The following is a 20,548-nucleotide window of genomic DNA, read 5'->3' on the forward strand; positions in this document are numbered from 1 at the left end:
ATTCAGATTCGGCAATCTGGTAGATATGGGCATTCTCTACGATACTGCGTTTTTAGTATCTTTATCTTTAAAATTGTCCCTGCCACAGATTTTCGACCTTTGTGGGGGCAGAAGGGGGCGGGGCGAAATTTTGAAATACACTTGTAGCAGTGTGATATGACATGAGTCTGGAAACCGAATTTGGTTTCTCTAGCACTTATAGTCTCTGAGATTTATGCGCTCATCAAGACGGACAGACGGACATGGCTATATCAACTCGGCTATTGATTCTGATCAAGAATATACATACTTTATGGGGTCGGAAACGTTTCCTTCTTTGCGTTGCACACATCAACTTTTACCACAAATACAATATACCCCTTAACTCTTTTTTGAGGACGGGTATAAAAAGTAACTGTCAACAACATTTAATGCCAAAGGAACACGTTCAGGTACCAAAAATGCATACCCCTTTTCGTTTGCTTTGTTCCCAATCGGCAGTTGGGCCAGCAACCTTTCAAAAAGTATTGTTTGTCTATTTTTCATTTTTTTTATATTTGGTTAGCGAATTATAGCTCAACCATCTCTCCATACATTTTACTGAACAATACTTTAAAGGATTAAAGTCTATCTAAAACTAACAATGCATGTCAAGAAATATTTTTTTTCCACTTGTCTTGAGTTTTTAAAGTCAAAATTTCAGGGGAAAATACCGCAAAAAAATGATGAAATTTGAATTTGAAAGCTTAATATCTTCCAGGCGTTAAGCTGCAGATACGAGGTGTCTGGATTTATAGCTGCATTTGTCAGCTTTTCAGAACTGCAACCAGATATAATATACGTAAGTTGTGTGAAAAATAAAACCACTACCTCTGAAAAAACCATGAAAAAAATACCAGATTTTCAAAAATTCCTAAAAAAAAAACTAAACCATAAAAAACCCGAAATCTATCAGAAAAAGTCACTTTGGGCCACAGCGGAAATGTCGTGTTGACTAGTGTAATCCACATTGTAGATGTAGATGACAAATGTAGCAAAAAAAATTTAGAATATCTTAAAATTCTACATAAATCATAAGCTCACATATTTATATACTGACTGAGTACGGGTATAAAAGTAGAGTCACGCCCAAAGAATCACACGTTTCTTCTCGTTATTACTTGTACGTGTACTCCTCCGTCTTCGGATGCTTCATCCTCGCTATCAGATAAAGACCATATGATAGTTATTGGTGATTTCAATTTGCCAGGTACTGTTTGGTCTTCGGTAAACGAGTCTAATAACCTAGTGCCCATGACACGATATGACTTTATTGACGGCTTGCTAGACCTGTCCCTGTCTAAAGTCAACCATGTGAAAAATTCCTTCCGCTCACTATACCTGAAGACTCCTACCACCCTACATTCGAAGTGTCAGTCGATATTGGGCCTACTGTATTGGATCGAACGGGTAGGCTTGAACCAGTCCGCTGCTTTCGTATGAAAGGCACGTTATGAAAGGACGTTATGAAAGGCACAAAAATTTGTGTCCCACTTTCTTATCCGATTAGATCTGGGAAGCCTCATTGGTTTACCAAAGAGTTATCCAGTATAAAAAATTTTAAATCAAGACTTTATAAAAAATTTCAAGAAGTTCGTTCATTCTCAATGCTATAAAAACTACCTATCTCGAGGCAGGACTCGATTTTCACAGGACCCTAAACAGTTTTACAGCTTCGTAAATAGTAAGCGTAGAACGTCCGCACATCCATCCTCGCTATCATTTCTCAATATGTCAGCAAAACCAAACTAAAACCAGCAAATCTTGACTCGTCGGCGAACCATGCCTATCTTTTTGCCAAATTTTTCCAAACAACCTATTCTCATGAAAGCTACTCTGGTCAGCCGAATCCATACAGTTTACCAAGGTCGAATGGCATTTTCAGCCCCTTGTTAAATGAAAGCTCACTGCTTCATGATCTTCGACTAGTTCAGCCGGTGTTTTCACCAGGTCCCGACGGAGTTCCCGGCTGTGTACTCAGGTACTGAGCCGACGCTCTTTGTGGACCCCTGCTTAAACTATTCACCCTATCCATTAACTCTTCATGCTTCCCCCCCATCACGAAGGAATTTTTTAATAATTCGCTCCATAAGAAAGGTAGCAAGTCTCATGCAAATATTTATAGAGGTATGTATAATTTATGCGCTATTCCTAAAATTTATATCAAATCACTTATATCTCCATCTTAGCACGAATTTATAAAGCGACGATCAACAACCAAAAATTTATTAGAGTTTACCTCTTTTATCATTAAAGGCTTTCAAGGTAACTTTCAGACGGATGTTATTTACACTGATTTCAGTAAAGCATTCGGTTTTGTAAACCATTCCCTTGTAGCACAAAAACTTGACCTTTTAGGGTTTCCGCCTAATTTTTTTAGATGGATTTCTAGCTACCTTCGTTCTAGGTCCCAAAGAGTCCTCTTCAAAAACTCCTCTTCACCTGTTAAGGTTACTTATGGAGTACCACAGGGAAGCCATCTAGGCCCCCTACTTTTCACACTCTTTATTAATCAACTGCCTTCAGTATTAACAAATTCTCGAGTGCTCCAGTATAAGTACATTTCATTTCATTCTCGCTTGCAATCCGATCTCAATAAATTTCAGTCATAGTGTTGTGCAAATATGTTACACCTTAGTGCCTCGAAATGCAAAGTAATGACATTTCATCGCTCCAGCCCCTTTTTGGCTATTTGTAGCCTCTGGGGTGGTTCTCTTGAGAGAATTTCTTGGTTGATGATCTTGGTGTTAAACTAGACCCCAACTTAAAGTTTTCTGAACACATTTCTACCATGGTAAATAAGGACTGCTTGGGACTGCCCCTATATAACGAAGACTCTATATCTCGCTTGTTCGTCCGATTTTAGAGAACGGCTCTTGTGTATGGTGCCCCCAGTACAAAGTACACCAAGACCGTATAGAATCAGTCCAGAAAAACTTTTTACTTTTTGCTCTGCGTGGCCTTAACTGGGGTGCAGGTGTGAGACTGCCATCTTACCCTCGTAGATTGCTTTTAATAAACCTTCCCACCTAAGTTAATCGTAGAAAAATGCTTGGTGTGATTTTTATGCACAAGCTGATCAAGGTTGAGCAGTATAAAGTTTACGATTCCAATAAGATCTACTAGAAAATTTATTACTTTAGGTATCTTTGCATGTTTAGCTATTTTAGTTCAGCTCTAATTTTCATCGAATATTAGTCTAAACCCTATCTTTCGTGCACGTTCGCGATCGCTTCGGTTGCACGCGTCGCGCGTCATGTAGCAGCGCCTTTTGGTGGGTAGGTGGGCTGCGTTTCTGCCTGGGTACCACGCGTAACAGGCTTCGGCTTGGTGTCCCATGGGCCACTTGATGGTGCAGTCATTGCATTTCAACGTCCAGATAAGAACGTTTGAGTTGGACACTAAGATACGTTGTGAGGGAGAGAGAGGCAAGGAAGTCGGGCACGAGAAAATGTTTTCTTTATTCTGGCTATAATAATGACCCGTTCACAAACATTTGGTTCTGAAACCATCTGATATCTGGTGGATAAGACAAGTCATTATATTTATGCGATTCGGTTTTCTCGTATGTTCAAAATGTTAGATTGTAAGGAATCTTGCAATTTGAAGATGCAAAATTTGAAATACAATTGATAAATTCGATATCACAAGAGTCTGCGAGCAAAATCCAGCTATTCTAGCTCTTGCAACGATCGGATCAATGCTAAAGCTAGAATGAAGAAAACAGCGGGTTCTGCAGTTTCATAGGAATCAAGGCAAGGCGGATTGCCCCGAAGGCAAACGCACGAGCCAGCAGAGGGACTTAGTAATGACCCCACCCATATCTTCTCCCCAGACGCAAACTATGTGACAATTGGAATGCCTCTAAGAAATCCTACATCAAGCAAAAGTTGCATCTGATGTTTTTAGCATGAGGGTAACTTCGCCTCTGTACAAAGCCTTAATCCAAAAACCATGGGTAAGCAGCGAGAAAGTCTAGGAGCTAATTCAAAAAACGGTGGGCAATACAGAAAATATTTGAGTACCTTATTGAGCACATTTATAGGGGATGCCACAGCAAACTCTAGAGATTTTGACACAGGATCACAAAAGGTTTAACAAAAAAAAAATATGTATAATTAAAAATATTTTAAATTTAAATATTTTTTTATAAGTGATAATAATAATGATTTTTGAAGCCCCAGCTGAATCAAAAAAGTTTGATATCGTTCCTTCTTAAAAATAGTAGGCTTTGTTCCTTAGTGTTACCTATACCTGCACGAATGTCGTGTTCATACCAAAGGTAGGGAAAAACGACTTCCAAATGCAAAAGTTAAGCAGACCAGAAAAAACTTGGAAAATCATAGACGAACATTAAGAGTTGTTAATTTTTCAAAATTTAACATTTTATTTACGCATTAAACCAAACAAACTTCTTGTGTTAGATTTGGGGCATTAATGTGGTTTAATGACTTTATTTTTCTATAGAAATTTTCTTTAAACAATTAAAACAACTGTATTTTTTTATGTTTTTTAAGAAGTGGCGCTTTTTTTTTTCCAGGGACCGTAATCATTATAATCTGTTGGAAGCTGCCGAGCTTTTTCGGCAACTCTGACTCTACATTTACAAATAATATAATCCGTTGGTAAATTTAATATTTTTATTGTTCGACCGGTTTTTACAATGTGTGTGGCCGTGGCCGTGAACTACGATTCGATGCGATGCGTTCAACAATAATTATCACTGCCGCGAGAACAGGGCGATGCAATGCAACATAGGCAGTAAGAGTACATGTGTGTGTGTGCGTGTACCCACTGAGAGAGCGATTTACAATTAGCGCGACAGTAGTTAACTCAAGAGCTTCTGTAAAAGAGATACATGCGACTAAACGATTTGAATGTCTTAAAATTTATTAAAGGCTGCTGCTCCGAGCATACTCCCCCACGTTAAAATGACAGGGCTTTTAACAGGAACCCCAACGGTTAGGACGCACAGCTTGTTGATAGCTCGACGAGTGGTTCCAGATGTTGTCCTCAGGATGGAAACTCACGCAGCCCCATCAGCTCCAGCGAAGTGTTCGTCCTTGTACGCCATTTTGCACGTTGTTGGAGCAGAGTCAAGTACTCCTCACTTCAACGCTTCCAAAAGATCTGTTGGGCACAGGCGACTCGTTGCCAGCAATCTAGTCTATTAAAGTTTAGACCCGTAACGTCTGGCTCGGGTAACTCCATCAGCGGACGACCAATTAGAAAATGGCCTGGTGTAAGGACGCCAAGATCTTCAGGGTTTTCTGAAATTTCGGGAAGAGGACGAGAATTTATTATTGCCTGGATTTGGCAGACCAATGTCCGCAGCTCGTCAAAGCCAAAGAGTGACGATTCCATGGAGCGATAGAAATGCTGCTTGGCCATCTTCACTGCTGCCTCTCATAAGCCCCGAAGTGGGGCGAGCGAGGCGTTATAAATCTCCAATCGAAGCCATTTTTGATGCAATGATTATGTACTGCAGCACGATGCTTCTCGCTCATGAACTGCCGCCGAAGGTCCTTCAACTCGTTCCTTGCGCCCACAAAATTGGTGGCATTGTCCGACCAAATACATCGGGGAATGACGCGCGTGGCAACGAAGCGTATCCAGCAGTTGTGAGGTCCTTCACTAATTCCAACCAGACGGCCTTTGTAGTCGTTCGACTGCGCTCATCTGGCTTGTAATAGATAGGACCGCAGTAGTCGATTCCAGTTACGTAGGCGAATCCTGCACTCGATCCTTCTGTAGGTCAGCCATGATGTGCTCTACAAGACGAGGTCTGGATCTGCAGCAGATGATGCATTTCCGCAACGCCCGAGCGACAGTTTTCATGCCGCCGATGGGCCAGAACTGCAAGCGAATCGATCCTGGTAGCGACTGCGGATCAGCATGATGATGATGATGCGTAATGACGGCAAACGTCAACGGATGATGCCTGAGCAAAATGAATGAGTTTATGTGCTTAAACGAAAGCAAGATGTCGACACGCTCAGACGACAGCAATACACGAAGTCTAATTTCCGGGAGACTGACTTCGGGCGAGCAACGTTTAGGTCAACTACTTTTTTCGCCTTGCAAGATAGAAGGTCCACAAACTAGACTACAAGACCTCCCGAGGCGCTGCTCCTTTTGACAGAATGTCATCCGGGTTCATTTCAGTTGGCACATAGCGCCAATCCATGCCCCTCGTAAGTTGCTGTATTGCAGAAATCTTGTTGTTTCCCCCGAAAAATATTAACCGTATGGACCTTTGGGCCAGATGGATCGCGAGAAGGGTCAAGCACTGCTACTGCCAGAAAGACTCACTCCATACTGAGCCGCACGGATACCGTAGTCGACACAGACTCGGACATGCTCTCGGTCAGCAGGACGGAGGAAGGAACTTCGCTCGCCGGAACTAGGCACGTGCTCCCGCACGGAGGCGGACATCCTCTATCCGAGATTCGGGAAGCTGGCTTGGGGCGTAGGTAGCGTCTACCTACGTCTCAAAAAGCGCCACCCAGAGGACAAAGACGTGCGCACCCTGCAGGCAGGCGAGGTGGAGAAGGACCTTGGTCTGGAGTCCATCGTGGAGGGCGCCCAGGGTCTTGCGCTGGACGACTCAGAGGAAGAGGACGGTGACCTGACGGTGATAGTCAATCCTTCGAGAGAAGTTGAGCCAGCCACATAAAAGTAAAGCCGCGTCTACGGAGCTCCTCATTGCCAGGCACGTCGACATAGCTTTGGTCTAGGAGCCATGGATTGCCTCGGGCAATGCAGTGTCAGGAATAAAGCCCTCAAATTATAATCTATTCCACCCACCATCGGTAGGCAGGAACAGAACCGCCGTACTCTTACGAAAGGGTATCCATGCTTAACTTATGTCTCAATACAGCACTGACTGCGGTGATGCTTGAAAGCGAGGATAAGCACCTTATGGGTGCTTCCTGCTACATGGCTAGCTCCACCGGAAGAGCTAAGGAGTCTGGTGGCGGAAGACAGCCCGAAAGACCAGCAACTTCCCGTTGGTACGGACGGCAATACCCACCACAGCGTCTGGGGAAGCCCTGATATCAACCACAGAGGTGAGTCAGTCCTTAACTTTATATTACACTACTCGACACGAGTTTTCCTCCAGGAACAAAACCAACTTTTTCTAAAAGACTTAGGGCTTAGAAATGGTTTGATGATATATATTTTTTTTTCAATGGCAGAACTTTTTTTTTAAGAATTTTTGAATTCTGGTATTTTTTTCTAAAGCTTTTTTCAGAGGTAGCGCTTGTTTTTTTCACATAACTCTAGTATCTTACGTTTGGTTGTTAAGAACTTTGCTACTTTGAAAAGATATTTAAAACAGCTACAAGGTAAGCCCAAACACTTTGTGATTTTAGCTTACCGTCTGGGAAATATAAAGCATTGAAATGCAAAAATGATGACATTTGCTACACGTGGGGGAGGAATGAACCTACGTAGGTCCCACCTCGTCTAACGCGCTAACACTCGTAACGGGATAGAGTACTTTGGTATCTGGCTGGAGATTCCTTGAAAGACCATCAGATAATAACTACATTAAGTTCAAGTGCGAATTCAAACACTCTCCGCAGATAACTGTCTATAGAAACCCCCAGAACAGAAACTGGGAAAATTTACAAAAACCCCCCAATAGATCTCATATCCTCTAAGAGAATCCACTGGGCTATAGACTCCTTTGCAAGTTTAAAAGCACCTCGAAGGAATATTTCCAGCCATGTAGCCTTACCTCTTTTCTACTCAAAACACTAGAAGAGCTGTTGGATCTACACATCAGGAACTATTTGGAGAGACTGATGTCAAACGAACCAGCATGCCTATACCAAAGGGAAATCGGTGGAGACGGCACTGCATTCGTTAGTAGCCATCATTAAGAAAGCCCTGATATCAACGACAGAGGTGAGTCAGTCCTAGACTTTATATTACACTACACAACAAAATTGAACTTTTTATATAGGCTGTGAACCAAAATGACTTTTTCTGATAGATTTCGGGATTTAAAAATGTTTGTAGTACTTTATTTTTTTTTATGGTGTAATTTTTTTTTAAGAATTTTTAAAATCTGGTATTTTTTTCATGGTTATTTTCAGAGGTAGTGCTTCTATTTTTCACATAACTTAAGCCATCTTATATCTGGTTGCATAGAACTTTGCAGTTCTGAAAAGCAAACAAATGTCAGCTTGGCCAAGAATTTTTTTTTTCGACTTTTCCAGAGTTTCTTAAATCAAAATTTCGATACCGCAAAAAATTATGAAATTTGAATTTGAAAGCTTAATATCTTCCAGGCGTTAAGCTGCAGAGTCCGATTTATAGCTGCATTTATCAGCTTTTCAGAACTGCAAAGTTCTATGCAACCAGATAAAAGATACTTAAGTTATGTGAGAAATAGAAGCACTACCTCTAAAATAAACAAAAAAAAAAAACAGATTTTACAAAATTCTTAAAAAAACTAAACCATAAGTCGTTAAAAATTTGTAAACCCCGAAATCTTTAAGAAAAAGTCATTTTGGGCCACAGCCTAATTGTCGTGTTGACTAGTGTTATCAACTAACCTTGACGTTTGCTACACGTGTATGCTCTAGGAGTTTTTGTAGACATATCCGGAGCAGTCAACAACGTTAGCACGAACGCTATAATGGATGGCCTAGAAGCGACCCAGCAATCAACATCTGTATAAAGAACCTTCTAAATTGCAGACGAGTGCAATCAGAGTGACGACATAAGCATAATTATTACGGCAGTATGTCCATCGACCCTCAGCTCTATAATATAATCCACACCCAGGGAGATATGTGAGTAGGTGGAAAAAGTAGGACTCAGTATGAACGCGGACAAGACGGACCTCATCCTCTTTACCTAGAGACAGACACAAGGTGCCGGCATGGATCCCCCCGAAAATCGACAGAACCAGGCTGGCCTGGTGGTGGCAGGCTACTGAAAAGAAAACATACAAGTGTATGGAGAGAACTCAGCGACAGGCACTGATCTGCATCACGGGAGCGCTGAAGTCAACCCCAACAAAAGCACTCGAAACCATACTCGGAATTGAGCCCCTGGACATCCACGCATCAGGCAACATGTCGCAGCAAGGATTCGGGTACGGTTCAATTGGCCGAGACATGATCAGTATATCAGACTACATGATCCCCCGAACTTACCTGGATGTCCAAAAAACCTCATACATGGGACATGACGACTGGAAAGAGGGTCGGGAACAGACTCAACACATCAACATCTACACAGACAGCTCCAAAATCAAAGGAGGAGTAGGAGCGGGCATATACTGTAATGACCCTGAGATAAGGCTGTCCTATAAGCTACCGGACCAATGCAGCATATTCTTGGCGGAAATCTTCGCCATACGGAAAGCGGCGGAGGTTGTTCAGTCTACGGATCGTCCAAACGACATTTTCAACCTGTTCATGGACAGCCAGGCGGCGATAATATCTATGAAGTCGTGAGCGGTCAGTTTCAAAAAATTTCTCAGCCCCTACTTACTGCACCTACCACGGAAGGACTGCAGAATGTAAGTGGGAATACTTACAGGTCACTGTCTGGCTGCGGCATATGCAGTAAAACTAGGCATCACCAACAGTGCCAGCAGCCCTGGAAGATGCCTCCAAGAGGACGCCAAGGGAACTGCTTGTCTTTGCTAAAAATACCTTGATCCTCAAGGACATTAAAACCTCCTAAATATACTCGAGAAGGTTCATACACCCCCATCCGGACAACTAAGGGTAATATTGGCCTATGCGTGCCTCGTGAAGGCCTTCCAAAATATACCAGCCTTACCTAACCTGTTAATAACTTTCCATAATAATAATGTTTGAGCTAAAAAAATAAAACTCAAATATAGCGATTCAATTTTGAGTTTTATTTTTTCGCTCAAAAATAAAACTCAAATTTTAATAATGAAAATATCATGGGGAACTGAGAAAAAATGTACACATATCCTTACTAATTGAGTCAAGTTTTTTTTTTATTATGTAGGTTTATTGTAACAATTATCACAGATAATAAAGTACAATTACTTAACGTACTGTTACTGTTGATTAGCAACTTTTGTTAAGGGTCAAGGACAATTTCTATTTACAATTTACTATTTTAAGTTGAGTGCGGGACCAACGGACGAAAACGGAGATTGTGCAACAATAATTTATATGTTCCTGGTGGCCAAGTCGGACGGATGGATGCGGTTTAACCTTCGCCTGGTTCTACTCCTTACCAATCTTCTAGCGAGGACGTTCGGGTGGCTCCTTAGTTAAGTCAGGTATCTTGTGGCTTGCTCGTTAATAATGTTACCCACTGAGGGAACTCCAAAGTCTTTGGCGATGTCTCTGTTCCCAACATACCATTCAGCACCGCAGATCTTTCGGAGGAACTTGCCATAGACCTGGATGCCATACCTCCATGCAGGCGCCAGGATTACCTTATATATGCGGATCTTGTTGGCTTCTCAAACCTTTTAAGGTACCGATGGAGGTTGTCCGTGGCGTCCTAAACACAGTTGGCCCTTGACAGTACTGCTGTGTCGTCGGCAAAAGTGCCAAGTTTCACATCGATTGGCTGGGACGTATGGTCAACGCTAGCTATAGGCATATCGTGCCTGAAAGGGCTGTACAGCGTTGCCCCTAGCACGCTGTCATGCGGGACTCCGGCTTCAATCACCTTCACCGTGGAAACTGCTCCGATCTGTGCGACTTGGAACGTTCTGTTCTTTAGGAAGATTCCAATTATCAGGAAGAGCTGGGGGTTTATCAGGGGTTTTATCTTCGCAAGTAATCTGCCGTGCCAAACTCTTTCGAATGCTTGCTGGGTGTACAGGTACGCTGCTACAACGTACTGCTTCTTGTGGAAGCAATCCAGGATATGCTATACCACCCTATGCAGCTGCTCCGGAGTACCATGCCTCAGCCTGAACCCAAATTGGTGATTAGAGATAGCTCGATTTTAGGATGGTATGCCCAATAATCTGTGAAGAATTCTGCGTTCCAGGAGCTTCCCAAAAGTGGGGAGCAGGCTGATTGGCCTGTAATTGGCCAGGTCGTCCGGGGATTTGCCAGGTTTATGAAGCATGACAACATGCGCGACTTTCCATGCTTTGGGGAAGTGTCCCAACATTCAGTATTTGTAACAGGTACAAAAGCACTCTGAGTGGCAGCGCTTTTGCCACTCAGTTATCTATATTATCAAACACCATAAACATGTTTTTAGGAAAAACACCTTTTTTTTAAATAAGACTTATATTTTTACCCGTACTCGAAGATTTAAGGGGTATATTAGATTTGTGGTAAAAGATGATGTTTGCAACGCAGAAAAGGAAACGTTTCCGACCCCGATATATATTCTTGATCAGCATCAATAGCCGAGTCGATATAGCCATGTCCGTCTGTCCGTCTTGATGAGCGCCTAGATCTCAAAGACTATAAGAGCTGGAGCAACCAAATTTAGTTTCCAGAGTCATGTGTGATCACACTGCTACAATTGTATTTCAAAATTTCGCACCGACCGGGCGATGAGTAACATTTTTAAAAATATTTTTGTATTTTGGAATATATTACAACGTACAACGTAACTTGTGAAAGACGTGCTAGTGCGGAGCTCCGCCAATGCATACATTTTTCCAAGAAGTCTGCAAATAATAAAAGATCAGCTGTTGGAAAATCCAAGCATAAGGTGCTTACCAACACCCGACAACTGACACCGACTCTCCAACTGGCCGGGCCGTGGATAAAAACAACTTTATATTTTTGTCGAAATCCATCATCTTAAAATCACTCAAATTTGGCTCACGTGAGGAAAGGAGACGAGGAAAAGCGCGAAATAAAAATTTTTCACTCAGCGTGTGAAGGAGAAAACAATTGCACTTTGCATTAGAGGTAACATTAGACAGCTGTCCAGCGATTGATACAGATATCGGAAAAGCTTGTCACAAATTCCACCAGAGGGCGCTCGCTCACCACATCAGATCCGTTGATCGGCAAAGCAGTAACGGTGTTACAACTTTCAAGCAGTTGTTCAGTTAGAAGTTTGAAATGCCACCAGTTACTAAGCGAGTGCGTGAAAACACCGACACTGACCTCAAATCAGCACAAAAAGCTGATTCTCTGTCGCCAAGCCTTCTGCAACTATTGGACAAACGCCTAAAGGAGCAGACGGATCTCATTGCAACAAAAATGGAAGAGTGCGAAAATCGGTTATGTGATTTATTAGCCGAAAAAATAGGCACTCTAACTGGACAAATAAAGCAGCTTAGCGACCGGGTGGAGTTCCTTGAAAAGGAGTTGGGCGAGGCTTGAGGAATAACGCAAAGAGTCGCCGATCTAGAAGCTAAGCTAAGTCACAAGCTATCTGTGCAAGAAAATGCAAACATCGCCTGCGATTTGCGCATTCACGGTGTCCCCTTTGTTGAAGGCGAAAAATTGAAGCATATTTTCAACACCCTATGCTTCAATTTAAATTTAACCCCAGCGCCTACCATTAAGGACATCTACCGCATGGGAAAAGGACGGAACCAACCACAGTCAATAGTTGATCCGGTAATAATCGTCAAGCTCGATCACTTAAGTGATAAGGCTGCGCTGCTCAGAGCAATTGGCACGCTAAGGCGCGAAACGCAGCAAACACTGACCCTCCAGCAACTTGGATTGGACTCCCCGGCCCCCGTTTATGTCAACGAGCAATTAACGAAGGAAAACTATTTGGTTTTCAGGGAAGCTATGAAGCTGAAAAAGGCTAGGAAACTAACGGCTGTGTTCACGCGAAGAGGAGTAGTACATGTCAGGGCAAGCCAAAACGGTGAAATCATTGTTCTAGAAAACATGAACCACCTTTCCATGATACCAACTTGTTCCTTTCGCCATCAAGAAGGAGAGCAGCAGTGACGCAGAAATGATAGCAAGTAAAATTAATAATACTTTACCAGTAGTTTTAATTAAAATATGTGTTTTTAGATGTGTTTTTAGATTTTTTCCTGTTCTTGCGCTGTTGAATATTACTTCATTTGAACATTTAAAATGGGTGATTCCACAGAAAGCATAAATCCTAATACCCATGGTTTGCTAAGAATTCTGGTGAAGCAAAGATCTGGCCTAAAAATTTGCCATATTAATGCACAAAGCCTGCCAAAGAAAATAGAAGAGTTCAGATATATGTTTACCGATTCTAAAATAGATGTTATTTGTGTGTCTGAAACTTGGTTCGTCTCTGAATGTAGTGATTTGTTAATTGCATGTAGTGGTTACAATGTTTTTCGTTCAGATCGTATTGGCCATGCGGGTGGCGTTGCAATTTACACAAGAAAAAATATCCTGACTAAAATTGTCTGCAAACAGCCCCCAGAAAGTGAACTCGAATATATTTTTGTAAAACTGATCGACACAAAAAGCTCAAATAAATTACTACTAGGATGCATTTATCGACCTAATCAGAACATTGACTATTCCGAATTGACAACTAAAATATCTGACATATCCCTTACATATACTGATATAATTCTGACTGGAGATTTTAACTGTGATATATTCAGACAAAGTCACTTGACAGAACATATGGAAGCATTAGGACTGAACTTGGTAAACTCTACGGTGGCCACACACTATACAAAAACCCGAAATACTTTACTTGACTTATTTTTTGTGAATGTTAAAACAAAGATAATGTTATACGATCAACTTTCAGTACCTGGATATTCAAAACATGACTTATTATTTTTGACCTATGACTTTAATCTTGACGAAAATGACCCTCCCATATTCTACAGAGACTTCAAAAATATTGACTTTGCAAAGCTTGACATTGACATTAACCTACTTGACTGGCACTCTATATATGACCAATTATCCGTTAACACTCAACTTGACCAGCTTCAGTTTAATATTAATTACCTCTTTAATCAGAATGTTCCGCTAAAGAGAGCAACTGCCAATCGAAAAGCAAATCCTTGGTTCTCAAATGACCTAAAACTAGGAATTAAAAAAAGAAACCAAGCTTATCATAAGTGGAAGAGATACAAGACTGAAACTCATTTTAAAATTTACCAAGAAAATAGACAGAATGTGACAAAGAGAATTATCGAAGCTAAAAAATCGTACTATACAGTAACACTTAACGAAGCAATCACTTCTAAACAAAAATGGCAAGCAATAAAAAGTATAGGGATAGGGAAACAACAATCTGTGGCCCAAGCAAATATTAATGTTGAAGAACTAAATATAAAATTTTCGCAACCTCCAGTGCCTGTCACTAGAAACAATACAAGACTGAGCTCCGTACCTGCCAGTCATACATTTCCAGACTTTAACTTTATCAGCGTGAGTCCGAGAGATGCCCTTGACTGTATTTTGAAAATAAAGTCCACCGCAACTGGTCTAGATAATATGAACCCCAAATTTCTCAAACTTATACTCCCATATATTATAATGCCAATTACCCATATATTCAATACTGCTCTAATGACGTCAACGTTCCCTGAAAAATGGAAAGAAGCTAAAATCATACCCATCCCAAAATCAAATTCAAAAGATTATAGACCTATTTCAATTCTCCCAATGCTATCGAAAGCCTTTGAAAGCTTAATGGCAAAACAGATCAGTGACTATCTGACAGAGCACAAAATACTAAATGATAATCAGTCTGGATTTAGGAGAAATAGAAGCTGTACAACAGCCATTATAAAAATAGTAGAGGATATACGAGAACAAATGGATGAGGGCAAAATAACATTCCTGACACTACTTGACTTTAGCAAGGCCTTTGACACCGTTGATCATGCAATTCTGGTCGAAAAACTACACAATGAGTGCAACTTCTCTCCAACGGCTGTAAAACTAATGACCTCATACCTGTGCAATAGATGTCAAACAGTTGTCACAACAACTGCTAAGTCAGCGTCTTTATTTGTTAAACGTGGTGTACCCCAAGGATCAGTTCTTGGACCATTGTTATTCGTTATATATGTTAACGATCTGCCATCTGTTTTGTCTGAGTCTAGTTGTCATATGTATGCAGATGATGTCCAACTTTATGTTAGTCGACCTCTATGCGAACTAAATGATTGTATAAATGCGTGTAATAGGGAACTCGACAAAATTAGCAACTGGGCTTATGCTATTGGGCTTTCCCTCAATCCTATGAAGTCTAAATGTCTTGTTATTTATAAAAACAAAACGAAAGTGGATATGAATGCAATAAGACGGCTTCAAATTGGTAACACACCGATTGAATACTGCGAAAGGGCAAGCAACTTAGGGTTTGTGATTAATAGATCATTAACATGGGTCGACCAAGTTAATAGAGCGTCAGGAAGAACTTATGGAATACTAAGATCACTTAAATTTACGCAACGCTTTCTGCCAACCCAAACCCGCATGATGCTTGCAAAAGCATACCTCATTCCTGCTCTCTTGCATGGCGTTGAGGTATTTGGAAATTGCGACTCTAGGAGTAGACACAAGCTGACCGTAGCATACAATGATATAGCAAGATACATTTACGATTTGACGAGGAGAGACAGAATATCAGACATAGCTTCTACGATATTTGAACTTGACTTTTTGAAATGGATGGACTATAAAACACTAATTTTCTTACATCAAATAGTTTTCACTAAAGAACCAGCATACCTTTACCAGAAACTTAATTTCGCTAACTCTGCGCGAACCAACAACATAAAGAGCATTCGATACAAAACATTGAATTCAGAACGGCAATATTTTATAAATGCAATTCGCATATGGAACCAGCTTCCCCATCATGTAAAGTCATTGAGCAACCCAACGCAATTTAGGAAAAATTTAAAAACACACCTACAATCATAACACTAAAAAAAAAAAAAAAATATATATATATAAAAACCTAAAATAAGAATAAAAATGAAAAAATGAAAAATTGAGTTTAAATTAAAGTATATTAAATATTATATTAAATATTAAATACAAAATAGATGAAATAAATTAATCTTGATGTATGTCAAATATTGTTTAGAAATAAGAGTAAATATTGTAATTGTAACTATAACTCTTCTGTGACTAGTGCATTAAAAATAAGTTTTACTTGTAGCACTAGGAAAAATCAAAATAAACATAAACATAAATCCGGAAGTATTTAAATAAATTTTTAATTTTTATTTTTTAACTTAAAAACTTTTAAAAATAAATTTAAAAAAAAAATTATTTTTTTGTATTCCAAAATATTATAAAATGTTTTTATAAACACTTTATATTAACACAAAAAAGGTAATTAACACAGAAAGGGTCAAATTTAAAATTTTTGGTCTTTTTTTTTTAAGTATTTTAAATTTCTGCTGTACACTTCACTCAGAGGCAAAATTACTTAATTATACCCGTACTCAAAAAAGAGTAAAGGGGTATATTAGATTTGTGGTAAAAGTGGATGTGTGTAACGCAGTGAAGGAATATTTTCCGACCCCATAAAGTATATATATTCTTGATCAGCAGACTTCCAGACTTATGTGATATCACACTGCTACAAGTGTATTTCAGAATTTCGCCCCGCCCCCTTCCGCCCACACAAAGGACGAAAATCTGTGGCAGGCACACTTTTAAAGATACGATAAAACTAAAAACGCAGTATCGTAGAGAATGCCCATATCTACCAGATTGCCAAATATGAACTAGATCGGATCATAATTATAGCCAGAATGAAGAAATTAATTTCCAGTTGCTTCCCCTCCCCCACCCGCCCACGACAACGCATCTCATTTTCCTTCTCGCTCGCACATTCTGCCGCGTTCAGTGCGCGAGCAACCCCTAGCGGAGGAGATGTATAATCCAATTGGAACATGTACAATCTACATGTTAGATGTAGAATATACATTGTATTTGTAGATGTAGATATCATATGTAGCAAAAAAAATGTTAAATGTAAATTTTTTTTTTTTTCTAAAATTCTTAAAAATCATAAGCTCAAAAATGTATATACTGACTGAGTACGGGTATAAGTAGAGTCGCGTCCCCAGAAGCGACTCACACGTTCCTTCTCGTTTTTTTTTTATTCGCTAACAATAATTTTCGCTGAGTTTTTTTTTTATCAATTACACTACTCGACAAAATCGAACTTTTTTTTTCCTCAAGGATCCAAACCGACTTTTTCTGATAGATATGGGGATTTAAATTTGTTTAAAGAATTATGGTTTTTTTTCTATGGCAGAACTTTTATTTGAAGAATTTTTGAAGTCTGGTATTTTTTTAAAGCTTTTTTCAGAGGTAGCGCTTGTTTTTTTCATATAGCTCTAGTATCTTACGTCTGGTTGTAAAGAACTTTGATATTTTGAAAAGATAATTAAAACAGCTAGAAGTATAGCCCAAACACTTTGTGATTACAGCTTACCGTCTGGGAAATATAAAGCATTGAAATGCAAAAATGATGATTTTTGTGCGGTATTTTTTACGAAATTTTGACTTTAAAAACTCAGGAAAAGTCGAAAAAAAATTATATCTTGTGTTTTATATTTTTTTGTGTATAGGTGCATTAATTTGGCGTCGTTTAAGGTATCGCTCATTAAAATCTATGGAGAGACTTTGGAGCTAAAATTCGTTAAGCTGTTTAGCTGTTTTAATTATCTTTTCAAAATATCAAAGTTCTTTACAACCAGACGTAAGATACTAGAGCTATGTGAAAAAAACAAGCGCTACCTCTGAAAAAAGCTTTAAAAAAAAATAACAGTTTTCAAAAATTCTTCAAAAAAAAGTTCTGCCATAGAAAAAAAAAAATATCATCAAACCATTTCTAAGCCCCAAATCTTTAGGAAAAAGTTCGTTTTGTTCCTTGAGGAAAAATCGTGTTGACTAGTGTTATCAATTAATTGAGTGAAAACATGGATCCAACTCTCTTTAGCTTTTTTTCTTACTCAGTTTCCTTACAAAACATCGCAAAAAGCGTGCTTTTTGACACTGCCATTTTCCCTATAAAATCAAATAAATTAACGTGTGGCACGTAGTTGAAATTTTTTTCAACACAGAAGATTCAAAAAAGACTGGTTTCATAAAGAGAAAAAGATTGAAGACGAATGGGGGCGGATGTCAAAAGATCTATTCCATGCAAGTGTCGGGTATGTTATTAATAGCACACTAAAGGAAATGTTAAGTTCTACAACGAGTTACCATTAATACATGTAAGCACAGGACCAACACATATATTTTTTATTGAATACTTACCAACTATGTGGGGCCCGACGATTGGAAAAGGGGTCGGGACCAGACTCAACACCTCAACATCTACACTGACGGCTCCAAGATGGAAGGAGGAGTAGGAGCAGGCATATACTGTACAGACCCTGAGATAAGGCTGTCCTATAAGCTACCGGACCAATGCAGCATATTCCAGGCGGAAGTGTTCGCCATACGGAAAGCGGCAGAGGCTGCTCAGTCTACGGATCGTCCACACGACGTGATCAACCTGTTCGTGGACAGCCAGGCGGCGATAAGATCCATGCAGTCGTCGGCGGTCAGTTCCAGAAATGTCTTGGCAAGCAGGGAGGCACTAGATATCCTAAGCACGACAAAGTCAGTGCGGATCTACTGGGTTCCCAGCCACCAAGGCATCGATGGCAACGAGATGGCGGACGGTCTGGCTAAGGACGGCGTCGGGCCGGAAAACGACAGAACTGAGAACGTGCCTGTCTCCCTTAGAACGCTCCAAAGCGATTTAGAGAAACGGGCCGACACACAGGCAAGAAGCAGGTGGAGCAGAACCACTACCTGCAGAACCTCAAAAACCATGTGCAAGGAGCGCAACAGGAAACTCAGCCACTACATACTGCACCTCCCACGGAAGGACTGCAGAATGTTGGTGGGAATACTCACAGGTCACTGTCTGGCCGCGGCACATGCTGTCAAACTAGGCATCACCAACAGTGGCCACTGCAGGAAATGCGAGGAATCCGGGGCAACTGAAACCCTGGAACATCTCATCTGCAACTGCCCGGCTCTCTCAAGGGCTAGGAGAATATACCTGGCCGCCCCGGTGCTGGCATCGCCGGAGGATGCCTCCAGGAGGACGCCAGGGGAACTGCTAGCCTTTGCCAAAAACACCTCGATCCTTAGGGACTTCAAAACCTCATAAATATTTTCGAAAGGTTCATACACCCCCATCCGGACAACTAAGGGCCATATTGGCCTATGCGTGGCCCCGTGAGGGCCGTCTGGGTTAACCTAACCTAACCTAACCAACTATGATCAAAATGGACGGTAATTTTAATACAAATCGCAAAACATTTAGATTTGTTTTTCTTTACCAAAAGCCATAAAAATGCGGTAAAATGTACTTAGATATGGACAGAAAAGTTTTCTGCGATTCAACCGAGTGCAGGTACTGGACTATCGATAGGAAAAATATATAAATATCGCAATAAATATCAGTGGGATGTTTACTTTCCAAAAAGTAAAAAAAATTAATAAGATTCGCCATTTTAATTTTTCATTTATTCCCTGCCAGATTGGCAGAATCGACCACTGTGCGCCCCCACTAAGGACGAAAATCTGTGACACATCCAGAACTTGAAGGATTAGGGAAAACTATAAAAACAATATTGAAGAAAATGATCATATCTATCAGATTGCCGAATCTGGTTCAGATTGGATCATTATTATAGACAGAAAGAACAAATTTATTTGCCATTGGTAACCTACATATGCATGTACCTCACGCGTTACTCATCGTCTCTCCTTCACTCACACACTCTTCCGCGTGCAATGCGCGGTCGGCTTTCCCGTTCAACCAAAATCCCACCCTCTCCACAATGAATATTAGTAATCCCCCACAATTCAACCACAACCCTACACTAGCTGCTTGGAGGCGTTCTCTCTCTCTCCCACACTCTCTGTTTCCCTTTCCACATTCTGACCAAAAATCGCAGGCTGCTTGCCGATGTCTTAGCACATTCACCAACCTCTACATTAAGAAATCAAGCTGTCCCTTTTGCCAAAAGCGAGCCCAAAGAGAGAGCATGCTTGTCTCACAATATCACATTCTCTAAATGAGACAACCACCTCCCAACCAGGCAATATGTTAAATGAGTTAGGTACATAATATGTACTACATATGCATGTACATATATAAAAACTTATTACAATTTCATTAATTTACATGCATATGTACATATGACTACATATAAATATATATAAAAGCAGAGATAAAAATGTATAGTGCATCATCACGTGAGAATGACTGGGCAGATTTGGTTTACATTTTTATTCCGTTGTTCGTATTTACCAGAGAAATGTTTCTACGTAAGAAAAACCATCGATCTCGAAAAATATTAATTTTTAGAACGGCTGGGCCGATTTGGCTCAAATTTTATTCAGTTGTTCGTATATGCCAACAGAATGTTTTTACAAAAGAAAATTTAGGAGAAACCAACCTACGATCGCGAAAAATAAGTGATTTTGTATTTGTTTCTTTTATGGAAGTAGGCGAAGAGCCAATTGTCATAGTTGAAGATGAGTTCATTATTCATCAATTGAGGTGTTTTCTTGACTAATGTCTGCTAAGTAGG

The 20,548-nt window shown here is 40.2% G+C and overlaps 2 protein-coding genes across 4 annotated transcripts in view; one reads left to right on the top strand and one right to left on the bottom strand.

Moving 5' to 3' along the window:
* The window catches only part of LOC111080367 (protein tramtrack, beta isoform), a 70,818-nt gene that overhangs the window by 24,778 nt on the left and 25,492 nt on the right, over positions 1-20,548 (bottom strand). The window contains exon 3 of one of the 3 annotated variants that reach the window (XM_041595347.1): positions 4,684-5,288. The exons of the other annotated variants lie outside the window; for them this stretch is intronic. Coding sequence (XP_041451281.1) covers positions 5,279-5,288 — 10 coding nt within the window. The 3' untranslated portion in view covers positions 4,684-5,278. Of the gene's footprint in view, positions 1-4,683; positions 5,289-20,548 lie in introns of those variants that run through there. 3 annotated transcript variants of the gene reach the window in all.
* LOC111080368 lies at positions 6,216-10,036 on the top strand. Its single transcript, XM_022375949.2, has 3 exons — positions 6,216-7,088; positions 7,786-7,932; positions 8,616-10,036. The coding sequence occupies exon 3, from the start codon at positions 8,991-8,993 to the stop codon at positions 9,492-9,494; it is 504 nt and encodes a 167-aa protein (XP_022231641.1). The 5' UTR covers positions 6,216-7,088; positions 7,786-7,932; positions 8,616-8,990; the 3' UTR covers positions 9,495-10,036.

The sequence above is a fragment of the Drosophila obscura genome, unplaced genomic scaffold, assembly GCF_018151105.1.
Source record: "Drosophila obscura isolate BZ-5 IFL unplaced genomic scaffold, ASM1815110v1 contig_58, whole genome shotgun sequence".
NCBI classification, from domain to species: domain Eukaryota; kingdom Metazoa; phylum Arthropoda; class Insecta; order Diptera; family Drosophilidae; genus Drosophila; species Drosophila obscura.

Coding starts and splice junctions, on each gene's coding strand:
- LOC111080368 (XM_022375949.2), top strand. CDS start 8,991: ATGGAGAGAACTCAGCGACAGGCACTGATCTGCATCACGGGAGCGCTG.